Source organism: Athene cunicularia, assembly GCF_003259725.1.
Source record: "Athene cunicularia isolate RWA chromosome 13 unlocalized genomic scaffold, athCun1 chr13_part1, whole genome shotgun sequence".
Taxonomy (NCBI): domain Eukaryota; kingdom Metazoa; phylum Chordata; class Aves; order Strigiformes; family Strigidae; genus Athene; species Athene cunicularia.
The window spans coordinates 16,169,324-16,184,702 of record NW_020799117.1 but is presented as its reverse complement, the minus strand read 5'-3'; the positions used below and the strand labels follow the sequence as shown (position 1 = coordinate 16,184,702).

At 36.0% G+C, this 15,379-nt stretch overlaps 1 protein-coding gene across 11 annotated transcripts in view; it reads right to left on the bottom strand.

Moving 5' to 3' along the window:
- TENM2 (teneurin transmembrane protein 2) overlaps nt 1-15,379 on the bottom strand; it is a 727,803-nt gene that overhangs the window by 97,267 nt on the left and 615,157 nt on the right. For 7 of the 11 annotated variants that reach the window (XM_026858437.1, XM_026858438.1, XM_026858439.1 and 4 more), the window contains 3 exons: nt 14,917-15,112; nt 12,053-12,154; nt 8,122-8,154 (listed from right to left, as the gene is read on the bottom strand). In XM_026858437.1, the coding sequence (XP_026714238.1) occupies nt 8,122-8,154; nt 12,053-12,154; nt 14,917-15,112 (331 nt within the window). The remainder of the gene's footprint in view (nt 1-8,121; nt 8,155-12,052; nt 12,155-14,916; nt 15,113-15,379) is intronic. The other 4 variants (XM_026858440.1, XM_026858441.1, XM_026858442.1 and 1 more) reach the window with 1 other exon arrangement.

The window sequence follows — 15,379 nt, the reverse complement described above, 5'->3', positions numbered from 1 at the left end:
ATAGTACTGAAACATAACAAATTATCACATCCCTTGTTACATCAACTGTTTGCCCATAAAGTATGTCTAAAATTTAGGAGACATTAAATATGAGTATTCTCATTTGCAGTTTAAAAACACAATTGTTTTGTTTGACAACACTTTCCTTCATATTTTATGTTTAAACCTATATTAAACAGCTGGGCGCACATTTCACTGCTTGTCTGCCTGCCTATTAGTTTTAACTGGAGTTGATTTATGGATATGAAAATCTGAAATAGCTTCTAAGACCACTCGCTGGTTTACGCTGTTTCACTTTTACTTGTTTAAACTATTTCTATGTTACTTTTCTGTTAAGAATCTAGCAAATTTAGCCCAAGAAAATCATTCTGGAATGGGAGATTGAATGAATCCAGGACCATTTTCTTTCATCTGTTCTTTATGCCTCACAGGAAGCATGGTGTTTGACTAGACTGCCTGCTCATCAGAGACCACGAACTTCTGTCAGGTTGAAATGTTCATAAGAACAGTGAAAATTAGGAAGATCTAGAACATCTTTTAGGTTTCTCTAAGACCTTGTGCTCTTCCAAGCAGAAATAATTTTGTAGAAATTCACCCAGAAGCAGATGAATGAACAACTGTTACTGACATTAGATGCTTTATTATTTACTTCAAGAAACTGTTTACTTTGACTACAGAACATAAAAATAATTTAAATGATTTAATAGTACTGCTACTCTATGCTTGCAGGCACCAGGTTAGTATTAAGAGGAAATATACAGCCCTTCTAGTAGTCACGCTCTGCATTCCTTACTTCAGTTGCCCAAACCCAAGCCTTACCAAGCTCCATTGTCTAGCTCTGTCAAACTGCACATTAGTAAGCAAGAAAGAGATTCACAGAAGAATTTCTAGAAGGACAAAAAACCCATCAGGTGTGTCAAATCTTTGACATTCAGAAACCATTTGGGGAAAGCAGCACACGCTGACTTAAGCACTAAAGTATGGATGCTTTAATTAATCCGGGGTGAATTTAATTGCTTTAGTTAAGTGGAAATCGGGTTAAAAATGATGCAGAGCATGCTGGGGTGTGTTAAAAACATGACATATGAGTTGGATGAATCGATAAATTAAAAGCGCACAGATGTTTTAATTAAACCCAGGAAAGTTAACGAAGATCACTAGAGACTTTTAAGCCTATGATTAATTCAATTCATTTAAAATACCTGTAGAGATATGGGGATGCCTCCATTTGGGGAGTTAGAGAAGTTCTCAATCAATAAGTACTTAAGCTGTTCTACAAAAAAAATGGCAGGATTTTTTATAGAAGTGACTGAACAGCATTAATTGCACAATGAATATTTACATTCTTCTGAACACTCAGCAAACTTTTGCTTTGGCCAAAATTTATCAAAAAGATCATAGTTTCTCTTATTGCCTTCAGTGTGATCTTATCTGTCAAAAAGACAACACTTGCTGTTCCCTCCTCTACCATTCTAAATCTATTTCTATTAGATAACTGCTTTGCTTACAACTATTACAAAAATTCTATGTAAGAAATATGAATATGTCTTCCCACACTATCTATCAGCAATTTCCAGAACCACGGCAAATTTTTAAAATTATCTCTGTGGGGTTGGTCACTTGGTACAAAAAAAAAAATTGCTTCATGAATAGACCCTTGTATTTTTAATAACAATAACAATGCAGTCTGTAAGAATAGGGACAATGAAAATTAAGTAAATGTCAGATACATCGTAACTAATTTAGTCGTACATTGAAAGGGCTGAAGCCTCATTACTGCTAACATGAAGATGAGCTAAGACAATCCAGCTAACCATCAACAAAGATCTAAGTCAGTTCTTTAAAGATATTGCAATCCTGAGAGGAGAGAGAAAAAGCCCACTGTACTGTATCCCTGGAAATGCCATAGATGAACATAAAAAAGATTTTCAAGTGGTATAAAACAAACTACAAATTGGAGACAGAGAGAAAAGATGACATTTAAATTCACCTAGATACTTGAAAAATCAAGCTAGATGTGCCACGGTTCAAATGTCTCAGGGACTTCCCCTTCTTAGTACATTCTGGATTCAACATTTTGTCAGCCTGTACATTCCCCCTCCACTACTGCGCTACCACTGCAGCTATCACTACCTGTTTTAAAGGAAAGATTGTAGTTCTCCATCCAGTACACTAAGATGATTTGCAAAATGGTAGACTGATTTGCAGCCAACTCAGTTAGGTTCCTCCCTATCTACACTGTTGAAGAGCAGCATGGTTCAACTTAATTTTGATATGCATCAATGCATTCAAGGAAATGGAAATTACTCTGCACTGGTTCTGGTTTACCACAGGAGAGTGTGACTGATCTGTTTGCCATATATTTTGTGCCTTTGAAAATAAAAAGGAAAAAAAAAAAAAAAAACAAAACAGAGGGAAGAGAAGAATTCTTTTAACTCTCTGTATCATACATGGGATTGGAGGAAAATGTAGATGGTGGATACAAATGTCCTGAAAACATTGCCTTGCAATCTAAAACTTTTTCTGTGGGAAGTAGTAACACTGAATCAGAGCTGTGAAGTTTCTACTTTAGATATAAGCAGTGAAGTTGAGACAAGAACATGCAGAGAAATAAATTTTACTTTCTACCAACAGATGGAAATAAACAGATGTTGAAATCAACTACTGTCATAGGCAAGCATGTAGATCTTCATTTGTATGTCTTGATAACTTCATCACTGGAAAAACTGAGGAGGAAGGGAAAACTAAACTATTTCAGAGGTTTCAGTAGCTATATCTCAGTGGAAAGAGCCAGTGAGGAATCAAAGAGATGATGCTTCAAGCTCACAAAAAAAGCTGCAATAAGGAGAAACACCAAATACCAGAATTATCCTTGCAAACATATGTGTTGTGATTCATAACAGAGAAGCACTAACAGCATGAAGTAATTTATGCATCTAGAAAAAGACATTAGAAGTGAAATATTTCTTCAAATACTTTTGGTAAGATTTTACATCATTCCCAGTGAATGGTGTAAAAACTTACTTCTCTGGTAATAGTTTAGCTATGACTAAATAAGATTGCACCCACAGGCTGCAGTATCCAGGGTATTTAAAACCCAGACTCCTTTGGTCTCATTTTAGTTACTCCTATTTGCCTTATTAAATTTACCAGAAAAGATTTAAATCATGATTAATTGTACAGGTCCACGTCAGCTACAGATATTTAAATGTTTTTTCTACATTTGAATTAGAAATCTTTTTGTTTGTTTGAACAAACGAAGGGGGATGACAGCTAACTGAATCTAATATCACCCAGATAGGGTCTAAATATAGGAAAAGATCTAAATTACAGGTTCAAATCTAGATTGTAGATATGAAAAAAGTTATGCATGCTGAAATCTAAAGCTGTGATTTAGGGCTATTTCTGTTATTCAAGGACAGCAAATGTCTAAGGATCTCTTAACAGCTGTATTTCTATAATGTGATTTACAATACTACTTAATCATAGTTGCTTCAATGACATTTACCATCATTGCAAGGACTCCAAGATGATCCCAACACAACTGCAAAGACAAGCTCTTAGAACTTAATGAAATAAACAAACACCACTACAAGTCCATGGAGACAATGCAATCTAAAAACAAAATGCAGATTGCAACACAATTAAATAAGGTAACCAATTAAACACAAAAACAAATTACAAAGCATGCATCACAGTGAGCACAATTCAGCTCAGCAGAGTATAGTTAGAGCAGAGAGATTCTTAGTCAGCAATGGAAGTATTATAAGATTGGAAGAAAGATTTTTTTGACTTGCCAGAAACTAAATGCCACAATGGCTTGTCTTCTGCATGTATTTGTATGCATGTCCACCTCCTTGTTGCACTGGGAACCTTTTGAAATATTCTATTTATTGGAATGCCATTGAAACAGAAAATATTTGTGCAAATAGATGTGCTGTTGCTGCGCATATATATGAAGGGAAGAAAGATAAAGTGAAGTAACTGATAATAGAGCAAGCTTTGAAAGCAGCTGTGAGAGATCAAATGAATGTACCCATCTTTTAATAAGTATGAGAATTTTACTATAATGCTGTTGAAGAAAAATCCATTAATAAGATTTTGCTGTGTTTTCATATATTTTCCATCTTGAACATAAGCAAAGCAAACTTCCTTATCACACTAAGCCAATAAAACTTGGTTCCAGTTTGTAGGCCTCAGCTATGGTACTGTGGCTCTGTCTTTGGTCTCTAAATTTCTACAGGCTGGATAATGAGTGATCAGATAAAGATGCACTAGTGTTCACTGAAATCAGAGACTCGTAATTACTTACATGCCCACTTCTTTTTACCTATCATGTTTTGTCCAGCAGTGGCATTAGCAACTTTTCTCAGTTATTCCCCTCCTCCTTCCTTACTGAATTCCTCAGCATTCTCCAGTTTTTTCTTAATCCTTTTAGCTTTGTCTTCGAAATTTTCTGCTACAGAAATAAGTCTACCTTCTTAGCTGCACCACTATCCTGCAAGCTCTCTGGGAAAAGGAGTCATACATAATTTCAAGTTCATACGCTGCAACATGAATTCAGAAACATATGAAAGGGCAATGCAATCCATGGGCACAAGTTTGGCTGTATGTTTGCTGGCAGTTTAATATAGAAAACAAATGCTAATTAAGTTGCTATACTAGATGCATAAGTATTGGGTATATTTAACAACATTAAATAAATATCTTTATTTTTTTAAGCATTTTTGCTGCCCTATAAAGGCACAACTATAACAAACAGAAGGAAGGACGTGCTTCTAAAAAACAGGAGCATCCCCACTTGAAACTATTCAGGAAAAGCTCTTCTGCAGGTAAATTCTTCATAAGCCTGAATTAAATGCTGCAATCAGTAGAAGCCATAAAAGCTTTAAGAACAATGAGAAGTTAATATTTTGATTGTCAAAATCCATATTTTTAAAGCCCATTTTCTTAAATACTCACAATGTTAAAAGTAGCTCCTGGGTCCTATTTCCATTTTGTAAATATTTACTTTCAAAATATGCAAAGGATATGAAGCACTGATTCTAACCCAGCACAGGCTAGGGAGTAAACTGAGTACTCTTCTGTCACCATCCCATTACTAATAGCACATGCCTTGCAAACATCTGCTAAACTACACATTGAATCTACAACGTACTATAGGGACAGGTACATATTTTTAGAGAGTAGTGAAATGTTAGGATGCTAAATGACTTGTGTTGTAACAGAATTTTAACAAGGTATCTGTTACAGAATTCTGAAGTCCAGACTCTCCACTCCCTCGTTTTTGCCTCTAATCTCCAACAGAGTTCATGAGGATTGATGAGGAAAGCTGCAGAATAGAAATGATGGTTCCTGTATTTTATTCCTTGTCGCAGTACTGACTGTGTGCCTTGAGCACCTTTTGGAGCCGTGACTGCTAACAATCAGAAAGAATTCAGCCTGTGACCCTTTCGGTTCTTGGCTCCTGTTTAAATTGCCAATTAGAAGAAGTTAAAGTGGTGAATTTTGTGTTGGCTCTACTTGTCTACCTGACACTGGATCAAAGCTACTATCTCATTTTATGCAGGCAAGATAGCAGCTGATAGACGGCAAGGACTGTCAATCACTGTCAAAACAGGTTACATGTCCATTTATTTATTCCGGAATTATTTTAGGCACAGCTGATGGCGCAAAACCCTTTTCAGGGTGTACTGCGGTTCTGTAAAACTAAGAAAACTGATGGCAGACAGGCAAGAACTGCCCTGTACATAGAACTCATTGGAAGGCAAGTGAGGACATGATCCGTTTGCCAGAAATGAAAAACGTCTGCTAGTAAAATATGAGACTAGGAAAACAAGAAGAAAATTTATAACAAAGGCATTTTAAGGTACTGAGTCAGAGAGGTGGAAACTGCTGGAGACGAACATTGCCAAAGACAGCCTTGTCTGTTCAAGTATCAAAATGATGCTTCCACCCACTGTGAGAAAAGATTTGAGTGACAAGCCAGGGCTGTGCTGCTGCTGCAGCACATACATAAGTTGGCACACACACATACATAAACATACAAAACCCAAAAACAAACCCACCCAGGAAGAGATACTAAGGGAGAAGCTGAATATGCTGAATTTTGTCAACTGCAAGAAAGGATGTGAGATATGTGTGGGTGACAAGTCATGAATGCAGTATTTCTAAAGAAAAACACTTTTTTCTTTCTTTTTCTTTTTTTTTTTTAATGAGTATGGTGTAAGTGATGAGACATGCTATGCTTATGAACACATAAAATGCTTGCCAATGAAGTTTTTATTTCTTTAATTCCTCTTTTATCTCTAACCTGCCACTTCTCAAGCCCTCCCCTGTATTCTTGCTCTATCACAGTGGACAATACTATTGTTCTACCTGCCATTAAGGTTCATAGTCTGGATGTTACTTTTGACTCATCCATTTCCTTTGCCTCACAATCAGGCTTTGACAAAGTTTTACAGGTCTGTTCTGCATTGCATCTCTTTGTCATAATTCTTGCCCTAGCTTTCAGTAAATAAAATCTACATCAAATCAACACCTTTTTTTTTTTTTTTTTTCAGTGTTGATAAATTCAGTCTTCTTCAGCCATGCTCGTGTGCAACAGTGCTGCAAAAATCACATTAATCTGTTAATCTAACCTTCAGCTGTGGGGCTCTTCTTTCCCAGTCCTGTTCCGGGTCCTTTCCTCTTATCACATAGAACACGAACTTCAGGTTTCAACTTCATTTACAGACCTGCTCCACCCAAGACTGCTCACTGCTACAATTCTACCTCAACCTCTCTGTGACTTACAATGCTTTTGAAAGTCAAATTTAGAAAGAGCTTTTTTGAGCTCTTTCCTATGCTTTGTCTCATTTGGAGGCCTCATTTGCCCTCCATTACCCACATGATGTTATCTGTCTGCCCCATTATCCCTCTTTAAAACTGCCTTTTACCACACTGTTCCTCAAAGCTGACACAACAGTCACACTGTTAGTGTGTTCATAACAGTGCATATCATATTTTTTCCTTATATCTCCACATCTGTCGATTGCTTCCCATTCATTCCCTTTCAGCCTGTATTGACATGGTAAATTCCTGGAGGTAGGTGCTGGTTTTATTTGTTTTGCTTGTAAAGCACCAAGCACAATAGATTAGCTTTAAAGGTACTATTGGTCAAGACAATCTCCTTCTAATACATAAATTGGCATTTTTCCTATACTATTGTTCTTTGCCACTCTTTTCTCTGCCAAACCAATCTGCTTTGGGTATTGTCTTCACTTGTCTGACCTACTTCACTTGTCTGATCTATAATATATTATTGCATAAATTTGTAGTGAGTCACTTTAATAGTACAAGACACACATTCACCAGAAGATGTGAAGTGCTGCCTCATCACGGGTCCCATCTCTTCTGTCAGGCTATGAACATGTGCAGGACAGACAAAGGAGGAAGGCTATTCAGCATCACCTCTACCTTTCCCTTCAAAGTCCAGTGAGTTTCTGTCTCCTTGCACTATTTTCAGTTCCTAAAATTTCTAGCCAAGTTATGAAGGCAAATATGGTTTTCTTTACTCACATAGAGAGGAAATACTAACTGCTATACATTACCAGCATATGCGCTCTACAGCAATGAATGGAGTACTGAATTAATCAGCAAGATGCTCTCCAAAATTCATGTTTTACCCACTGTAATCACTTTGAGAACCTCTTATGCCACTGGGAGCATGGCACTAAGAGAATAGTTTCAAGCAGAGTATTCAATGGTCAAAACCCCATTACTTTATGCACTATTGCCCAAGCAATAAGTCTCTGAATAACCTCAGAGCAAGAAGAGTCCCAAACAACTGAAATTTGAATAACAACTGAGAAAAAGCAAGAGTTGCTACTTCTATCAATTTTACCTTACTTACCTAATAATTGACAACTTTTTACATTATTATACAGAGATTAACAGTACACACATAACAGAGAAAAAGGCAGTGGTAGGAACTCTTATTGTGGTTCGGGCAATCATCAGAAACAGCAAATCCATTAGAATAAATTTAAAAAGAGATAGACTACACTTTACAGCTTAGTAACTATTTCAAACTAAATAGATGTCGCAAAAGAAATAAAAAGAAATTTTAAAAAAACCTACCCTTCTTTTTATACTTATTAAAGTGGCGCCGTCCTTTGCCAGTAAGCCAAAAACAAACAGAATGAAAATAAAATAATGAAAAACCCACACAAGGAGAACAGGAAAAGAAACTGCGAATAACATAAATCTGAATCATTAGAGTTCTTAAAATCAGATTAAAAATTCAACTGATCAAACATGGTACAAATTTCTGGTTTAGAAAATCCAAGTCTTCAATCCATTTAAGATTAAAATATTAAACATGTTTCTTATTACATTGCATAATCAACTAAAAGTATCTGCTAAATAGCAACTTCACGGCAGCTGACATGAGCTACTTGACTCAATGTTTTCCCTTCTTTATAAAATTGGACACCATCTCTTAACAGGCTATGCTCACCATCGCAGTGCAGAAATCCCATGTGATGGTACACTGTTTCACCTTTGCAGATTAGCTAAATATGCTTATGATGCAAATCCTAGTATTTTAAAATGCAAAATTAAAGGAGGCTCTGAGCACATTTGCAGAACAGTACATGACAGTGTCTTTGAAAGTATTTCTGTTAAAGAAGTGGAAGAGTTGCATGCCCTTCAAATATATTATGAGATGAAACAAAATTATAGCGAACTCTGAGTCACTTCTAGGAACCCAACTCGTAACATTGAACTCTACAAATGGTGAAAAGCAGAACATGATGAAGGATGCCTGCTTGCAGATTTACCACAGAACTTGGCAGCTGAAAGACCAAACTATTATCAGACATTAACAGTGGAAACACTGAGTAAGAAGGATGTCTTGATATACTTGGGTGGTTATGTCATAGAGGTTGCAGAAAAATAGAGATGAATATTAAAATGTGACATCACACCAAAATAACATCATCATAGCTGCATGTCTCATTCTTTAATTGATCCTTGGTCTTAGAATCACTTCTCACCAATAACTCCCACAGATGATTGTGGACATAAGGTTACTCACAAAGCAGTTCAATTTACAGCAAATCTTCCACTGGCTTTAACTATACACATTTTCTTTATCAGGATACATAGCCACCCACTGAATAATCTTCTGATTATCAGACTTTCTTTTTCTTTATATGCCATATTTTATCAACATGACATTAAAATGTATCATTACTTTTTTGTGTGTGTTAGAGCGAATCCTTACTTAGGTTAAACTCCAAATGATTTCAAAGGGAATACTGCCTGAGCAAGGATGGAGTTAATCTGTTGGCTACCTGAGAATAAGTTATTTCCACACATAAGGGTGAGAAATAAAACCCCGTATTATTGGGCTAGAGTGTTTGAGGGTGTGAAATCAATCAGGGTATGAAGATGTCTTCCGGCCTGTGGGTTGGGCAGAAAGTTCATCTCTTTCTAATAATTTTCAGGGCGTTTTCCTGGAGCTAATGGATCTGAAGTCAAATCTGTGCTGTTTTATAGATTTCTTTCATTTTTAATTGTTTAGAATTACATGGATGAAGCAACAGAGGGAGTACCTGTGCACTGTCTGCAAATAGTTTGCAGATGACTTGTCTCAAAATTCATTGCTTCTGATGCCCTCAGGACCAGCCTTTTAACAGGGGATTCACTGTTATACAGGATCATGCTTCGTATCTATCAAACTTGGGTTTCACCCAATGTGAAGCTCTTTCATGTGTTATCACATGAATCAAGCTCTAAAAACCATCTGAGGCGCTTTTTCCACATTTTCTCCATATTTCTCTATTTGAATCTTGCCTCAAATTATTTTACAGTGGAGAACTGAGACATTGAAAGATGTGTTGCTAGGGAAATAATATTTTTTAAAAATCAGATGGAAAGAAAATCATTATCCTTCCATACTTGTGACAGCTTAAATATAAATTTAACATTATGGTGAAAGTATATTAAACATGTGTCCATACATTTAATATGCTGCTGCAAAAGATTTAATTCTCTATCCCATTTTACTGTGTTTTATACATACATATACATATACATATACATACATTTATGCATACAATCCCAATTTTGATCTGTCTCCTGAAACTGCTCTCACATGAAATCAGCATACAAGTAATCAGAAAAATCTGTGGACATAACAGGCATGACAGTGCCTGTGAAATGGGTGAGGCGTACAGCCCTTACACCTTAACTCAGCCGCACACTTCTGGGTATGTCTCATAGTATCAAGATGTGCAGCTCTGTTCTTGCACAGAAACACGAGAATTCTGTCAACACACCCATTTTGTCATTTTATGTATTTTTTCAAGCTTTTTTATTCTTTAGAAATACCACGATGTCTGACAAGAAAACAGTAAGAGTTGAAAGAAGCTTCCAAGAAACATTTCTGCTTTTGTGGGGGAAAAAGACAACACAGAACGGACAAAGCAGGAAGCAGAGGGAATGTACTGAGGGGCAGAAGCCTGACAGATAGTCTGGCAAGTAACCTATAAAAAAGCTATTTATCTGACAGAGACTGAACGACATATTTTCAGCATTAACACAGAATACAGTGTTACACCGAAGTTCTGTACACAATGCAGGATTACTCCACAACTCAAAATGCAAATGAGTTGATTTAATGGCCATGTATGTGTGAAGAGTGGCAGTGAAGCACACAGTCACTGCATGCATACTTTCACAGGTTAACACCACAGAAATGCATATAGCTGTCAATGTGTATTTATAGCACACATTATCACACCATTTACTTTGTCATATACAGATACCTCCTCTATATATTTGCCAAGCATCTTAATTTCTCAGGTAATCAAATAGCATGCTCGCTGTATTTGAAGCATTGCTTAAAATGAGTAGAGCTAGCACTGAAATAACATCATTAGCTTTCCAAGGCCCTTGAGGTTTTTTGGGTTTTTTTGTGTTTTTTTTTTGTGGTTTTTTTTTTTTTTTTTTTTTTTTTTTTTCATAATGAAAATTACTCACTCCAGTACAACTGTAACAGCTACTCAATGAGTATTTCATAGACACGCACGGGTATGCTGGATGTCACCCTGCTACACCAGTGAAAGAGGTGGGGTACAACAAACTGTCCTCAGGAGTGGATCAGGAGTCTAAGAAGAAATGAGCACATTTCTAAGGCCCTTCAAGGCATTTCAAAAAGATTTCAAACATCAGATTTTCCCCCTTTGAACACTAACAACCCTATCCCTGTGGAAAACAATAGTAAACATAGGGTATTGATAGTGTGCCTAAAACTCACACAAACTAAGAAGGAATCAAATTGTAAAATGTTACAACTGTGCTCAGGAAGAGCAGGGAACACAACCAAAACGTTGAATTTAGACAACTAGCTGTGTAAGCTACAGAGGTCCTCCTTTGTGAATCTTTTCCCTATGACAGCTATCCCAAACTCTCAGGAAATCTTAGTAAACTCATACTCCCAATCTATAGAAGTCTTTTAAGTTTCTGTTTAATCCTTGATGATCATGCATCTCCCAGTTTTAGTTGTTAAAATTTAAAACTGACATTTAAGAAAAGGTTTATTTTAAGACCTTATCAAGTCCTACTTATTCTCCTAAAAAAGGCGAACTTCCTTTGGTCAAAGAATAACTATATATGCAAGAAAGATGCTACGTACTAGAAGTAAGGCTCAGACAAGCCAGAATATACATTACATGCTATCGAGTAAGGTAATCAGTATTATGTTGCAGATCAGTTGATGATTATCAAAAAGCACTGATGATAATTAATCCACTTTTACAGAAAATAAATCTTTTTGGCCATTTCGGCCTACTACCTTTGACACAAAAAAAGTTGTAGTCATGCAAGCTCATCTGCAATGTAGCAATACTTCCACTTGATCATATATAACTAAGAGATCTAAGAAAAAAAAAAGCATATTGATCTATTTGAATCTAGCTCAGACCCATGTTAAATAATAGGGACTGTAGATCCACACATCACAAACACACACTGTGGTCATTTGTAAACACAGGGAACATGATACCTTTAGCACAATCTGCTCCATGAAATCCCGGAAAACAGTGGCAGACACCTGATACACATTCACCATTCCCATGACAATTACGTGGGCAGTCTTGCACTGAATCTGAAATACAAGCATCACAGGCACATTAGTTGGTTCCTATTTAGACCACAAATTCTTTGCTCAATTTTTCTTCAGTTTATTTTGTCCTCAATACTCAGAAGAACAATCCTTAATAATATTAACACCACAAAGATCTAGTGATATGCTAAAGTCACATATTAAGCTTTTGAGCACTATTAGAACTCAAAGTCTATCGTGCTCAAGTTCTCTGTTCCAACAGGTAGACAGGACGGCCTCTTAAGACCTCTACAAATATGTTTGAATTCATATTATGTAGCAAACATAATGCTTTATCAGGAAAATCAACAATCTCCATTTTGCAAGGAGACTGATCTTGCACAACCACTTTTCTAGGTGAGAGTGATTATCCAAAGGAGTGTATCTTCTTTTCCTTCTACAGACATTTAAGGTCTCATTAATTAAACTGACAGAAATATTTGCTGAACATGACAAAGAGGAGCTCTTTTCCTCTGGCAAATATTCTTTATCCTAAAAAAAAAAAAATAATAAAAAAGGTGCAACTAGCTATGCAAGAAGATGAAGATGATGTCTGTAAAAACAAAGGACAAGGTTTAACACTAGAGTTTAAGTGACTGACTGAAATGTTGATGACTTCAATAATCTGAGAAGAGTAAGCACACCAGCCTGATGATAACATTTCAGCTGTACCAAAAACCTTACTTTCCATGATTTCTCTTATTATTTGGATAATATAAAAATTACTTAGCATAACTTTTCATAACAACAACCCAGGAATAAAGTTCCAATTTTGAAATTATTTCTTAAAATCACTTTCATTTGAAAATTGTCGGATTTCAGTGGAACATATTTTCAACACTGAGTTATTGGAACAAAAATCTAATTGGAATGTTGTTATGCTTCACTATTACTCCCCGTTGTTGTGGGACCTGTAGTCCCAAACTAAATGGCTGTCAGTCCCAGACACCAAATATCAGCTGCACAACACTGAAAATGCATTTTGGAATTGGAACTTGCAGAACCATACAGACTATTATTTTTTCTGTCAAATTAAACTGAAAAGAGGAAAAAGATTCAAGCACAACTTTAAATCTAATTTCACAGCTGCAGGACACTAAATAAAAAAACCCCTCTAAAGTAAACTTTCAAAGAGATGTCATTAGCCTGGCCTCTTGAAATGATTCACATAAACAATGAAAAGAAAAATTGAAATGTAATGCACAAAGATATCAATTTGTCTCATGAAGAAGCTTGTCTATAGATTTATTCATTATTTTGCTTCATGGCGCACAAAACCATTTTCTATGTATTCAAAATCATGGTAAATTTAGTATTGTCTGGGAGTTAACATCATTTCTGTTATTCTTTCTCCTCTCGCACATCAGAGAAACTTTCAGCTGTCTCAGATCCTTTGATTATGAAATGTCTGACACTAGGTGTGTGTGTAGAATATCCTCTGAACTGGATAAAATACTATACTTTTCTCTACAGTGCAGTCAAACTACTATTATTGCGCTATCAAGTAGTCTACCTGACTATTAGACCTTTGATGCTCTTGAAAGCCGTAGTCTAGACCAGGCAACTTTTTTAAGGACAGTTTATCATACCTCAAGGTTTTATAAGCACAATAGGGGCATAACAAGATATAAGCACAAATGTTCTTGAGTTTGGACAAGCAGAAAAAGCCTTCTAAGGCAAATATGCAAATACATATCTATCTATCTATCTATCTATCAACATGCATAGCACCTAGCGACTCTTAGAAAATTATGGAAGAAAAATATTTTTTTCATCTTAACTGAGGTTAATAGAAGCAATTATATTCATACTTAATGACACAGTATTGGCTATCGTCCTACACCCTTTGGGACTTAAGCCAACAAACTGAATTTTATACTAATGTAAAAGGAAAAAATTAAGCTTCATATCATTTATCAGGCAAGACTGGAAAAGACCTCCAACTATTTTCCATCAAGCTTAAAAACTAACTTGGACTTTTTGCAGTTTCTCTTTCTCTAAACTAAGAGCAATTAACAGATTTATACAATATAGTGTCATTTAATACTTCAGCAGCCAGGACAGAATACCACATAGACTATCTCAGAATTTTTTATGCCACTGTGACAAGATACTCAGCAAAGTTTATTAGGTGCTTCAAAGTTCAACAAATCTTCTAACAAAGCTTGGAGAATTTATACTCAGTTTGATTTTTCAACTAAATGCAACCCTATTCTTCTAACAAAACTGCAGGCTTCTCAGATCATAGGCTAGATGTTCTTCTGCTCTTGACTCCACCGTGTTGAGGAAACGACCCATGATTAGGTGAGTAGTCAGCTGTAAAAACAGCACAAGGATAATTAACTGACTCAGTTAATGTCTGCGGTGGCTGCAAGCAATAACCTCATTGGCAGGTGTCACTTTCTTGTGCTGTCTGTTCCACTTGGGTGTAAAGAAGCTTCTCCAGAGAAGCAAATAAGAAGTATACAAATGACAGAGATAAGGAAGAGGAATATTATTAACTGGGAAATGCTTCAACCCAGACTGATCTTATCTGAGTTGTTTAGAAGTTTAGTTGTCTAGATCTATGGGAATGCTAAAATCTTAAAAGATAAATCAGCAAATTAAAATCAGCACCCCATTACAGACTTTTTGACATAGCAGTGTTGAGAAAAAAATGCACAACATAACATAAAGGTTATGAAGACTGCAAGAAAGTATTATGACTTTAAATAAGGGAAGGTATGAACAGAGAGGAAAAATGCTTAGTTTGTGGGGATACCTACCCAAAATAACTGTACTGAAAGAGACTACTTCTTTGTCCTTGCCATCATTGTAAAATGCCAGGTGCCACAAACCCACATCCAAGTACTGAACAAACACAGCCTCATTCTGAACAAGGGTCTGAATACTTCGACGTTCCCGTGGGGACTCCACCACACTCCATTTCTCTTTTCCATCCAAGCGTTCCATGAAATCATACTGCAGGGTAAAAAAAGAAGAAAAAACCGAAAAAAAAAAAAAAAAGAACAGAAACAAACAAAACCCCAAACAGACCTGAATATAAAATGATATTTCAGCTCAAAATCTGACAGTATATTTTCTCTTCTATCTTGTGATAAAATGTTATTTCTGGAAGATATGTAAATGTGAAAGCAATATTTACTAGTCGACCCTGGAACACACAGAGATTCTGTGACTCTTATCCTTCCTTAAACAGTGACATAGAATTATGCATCTTTGGCTCTG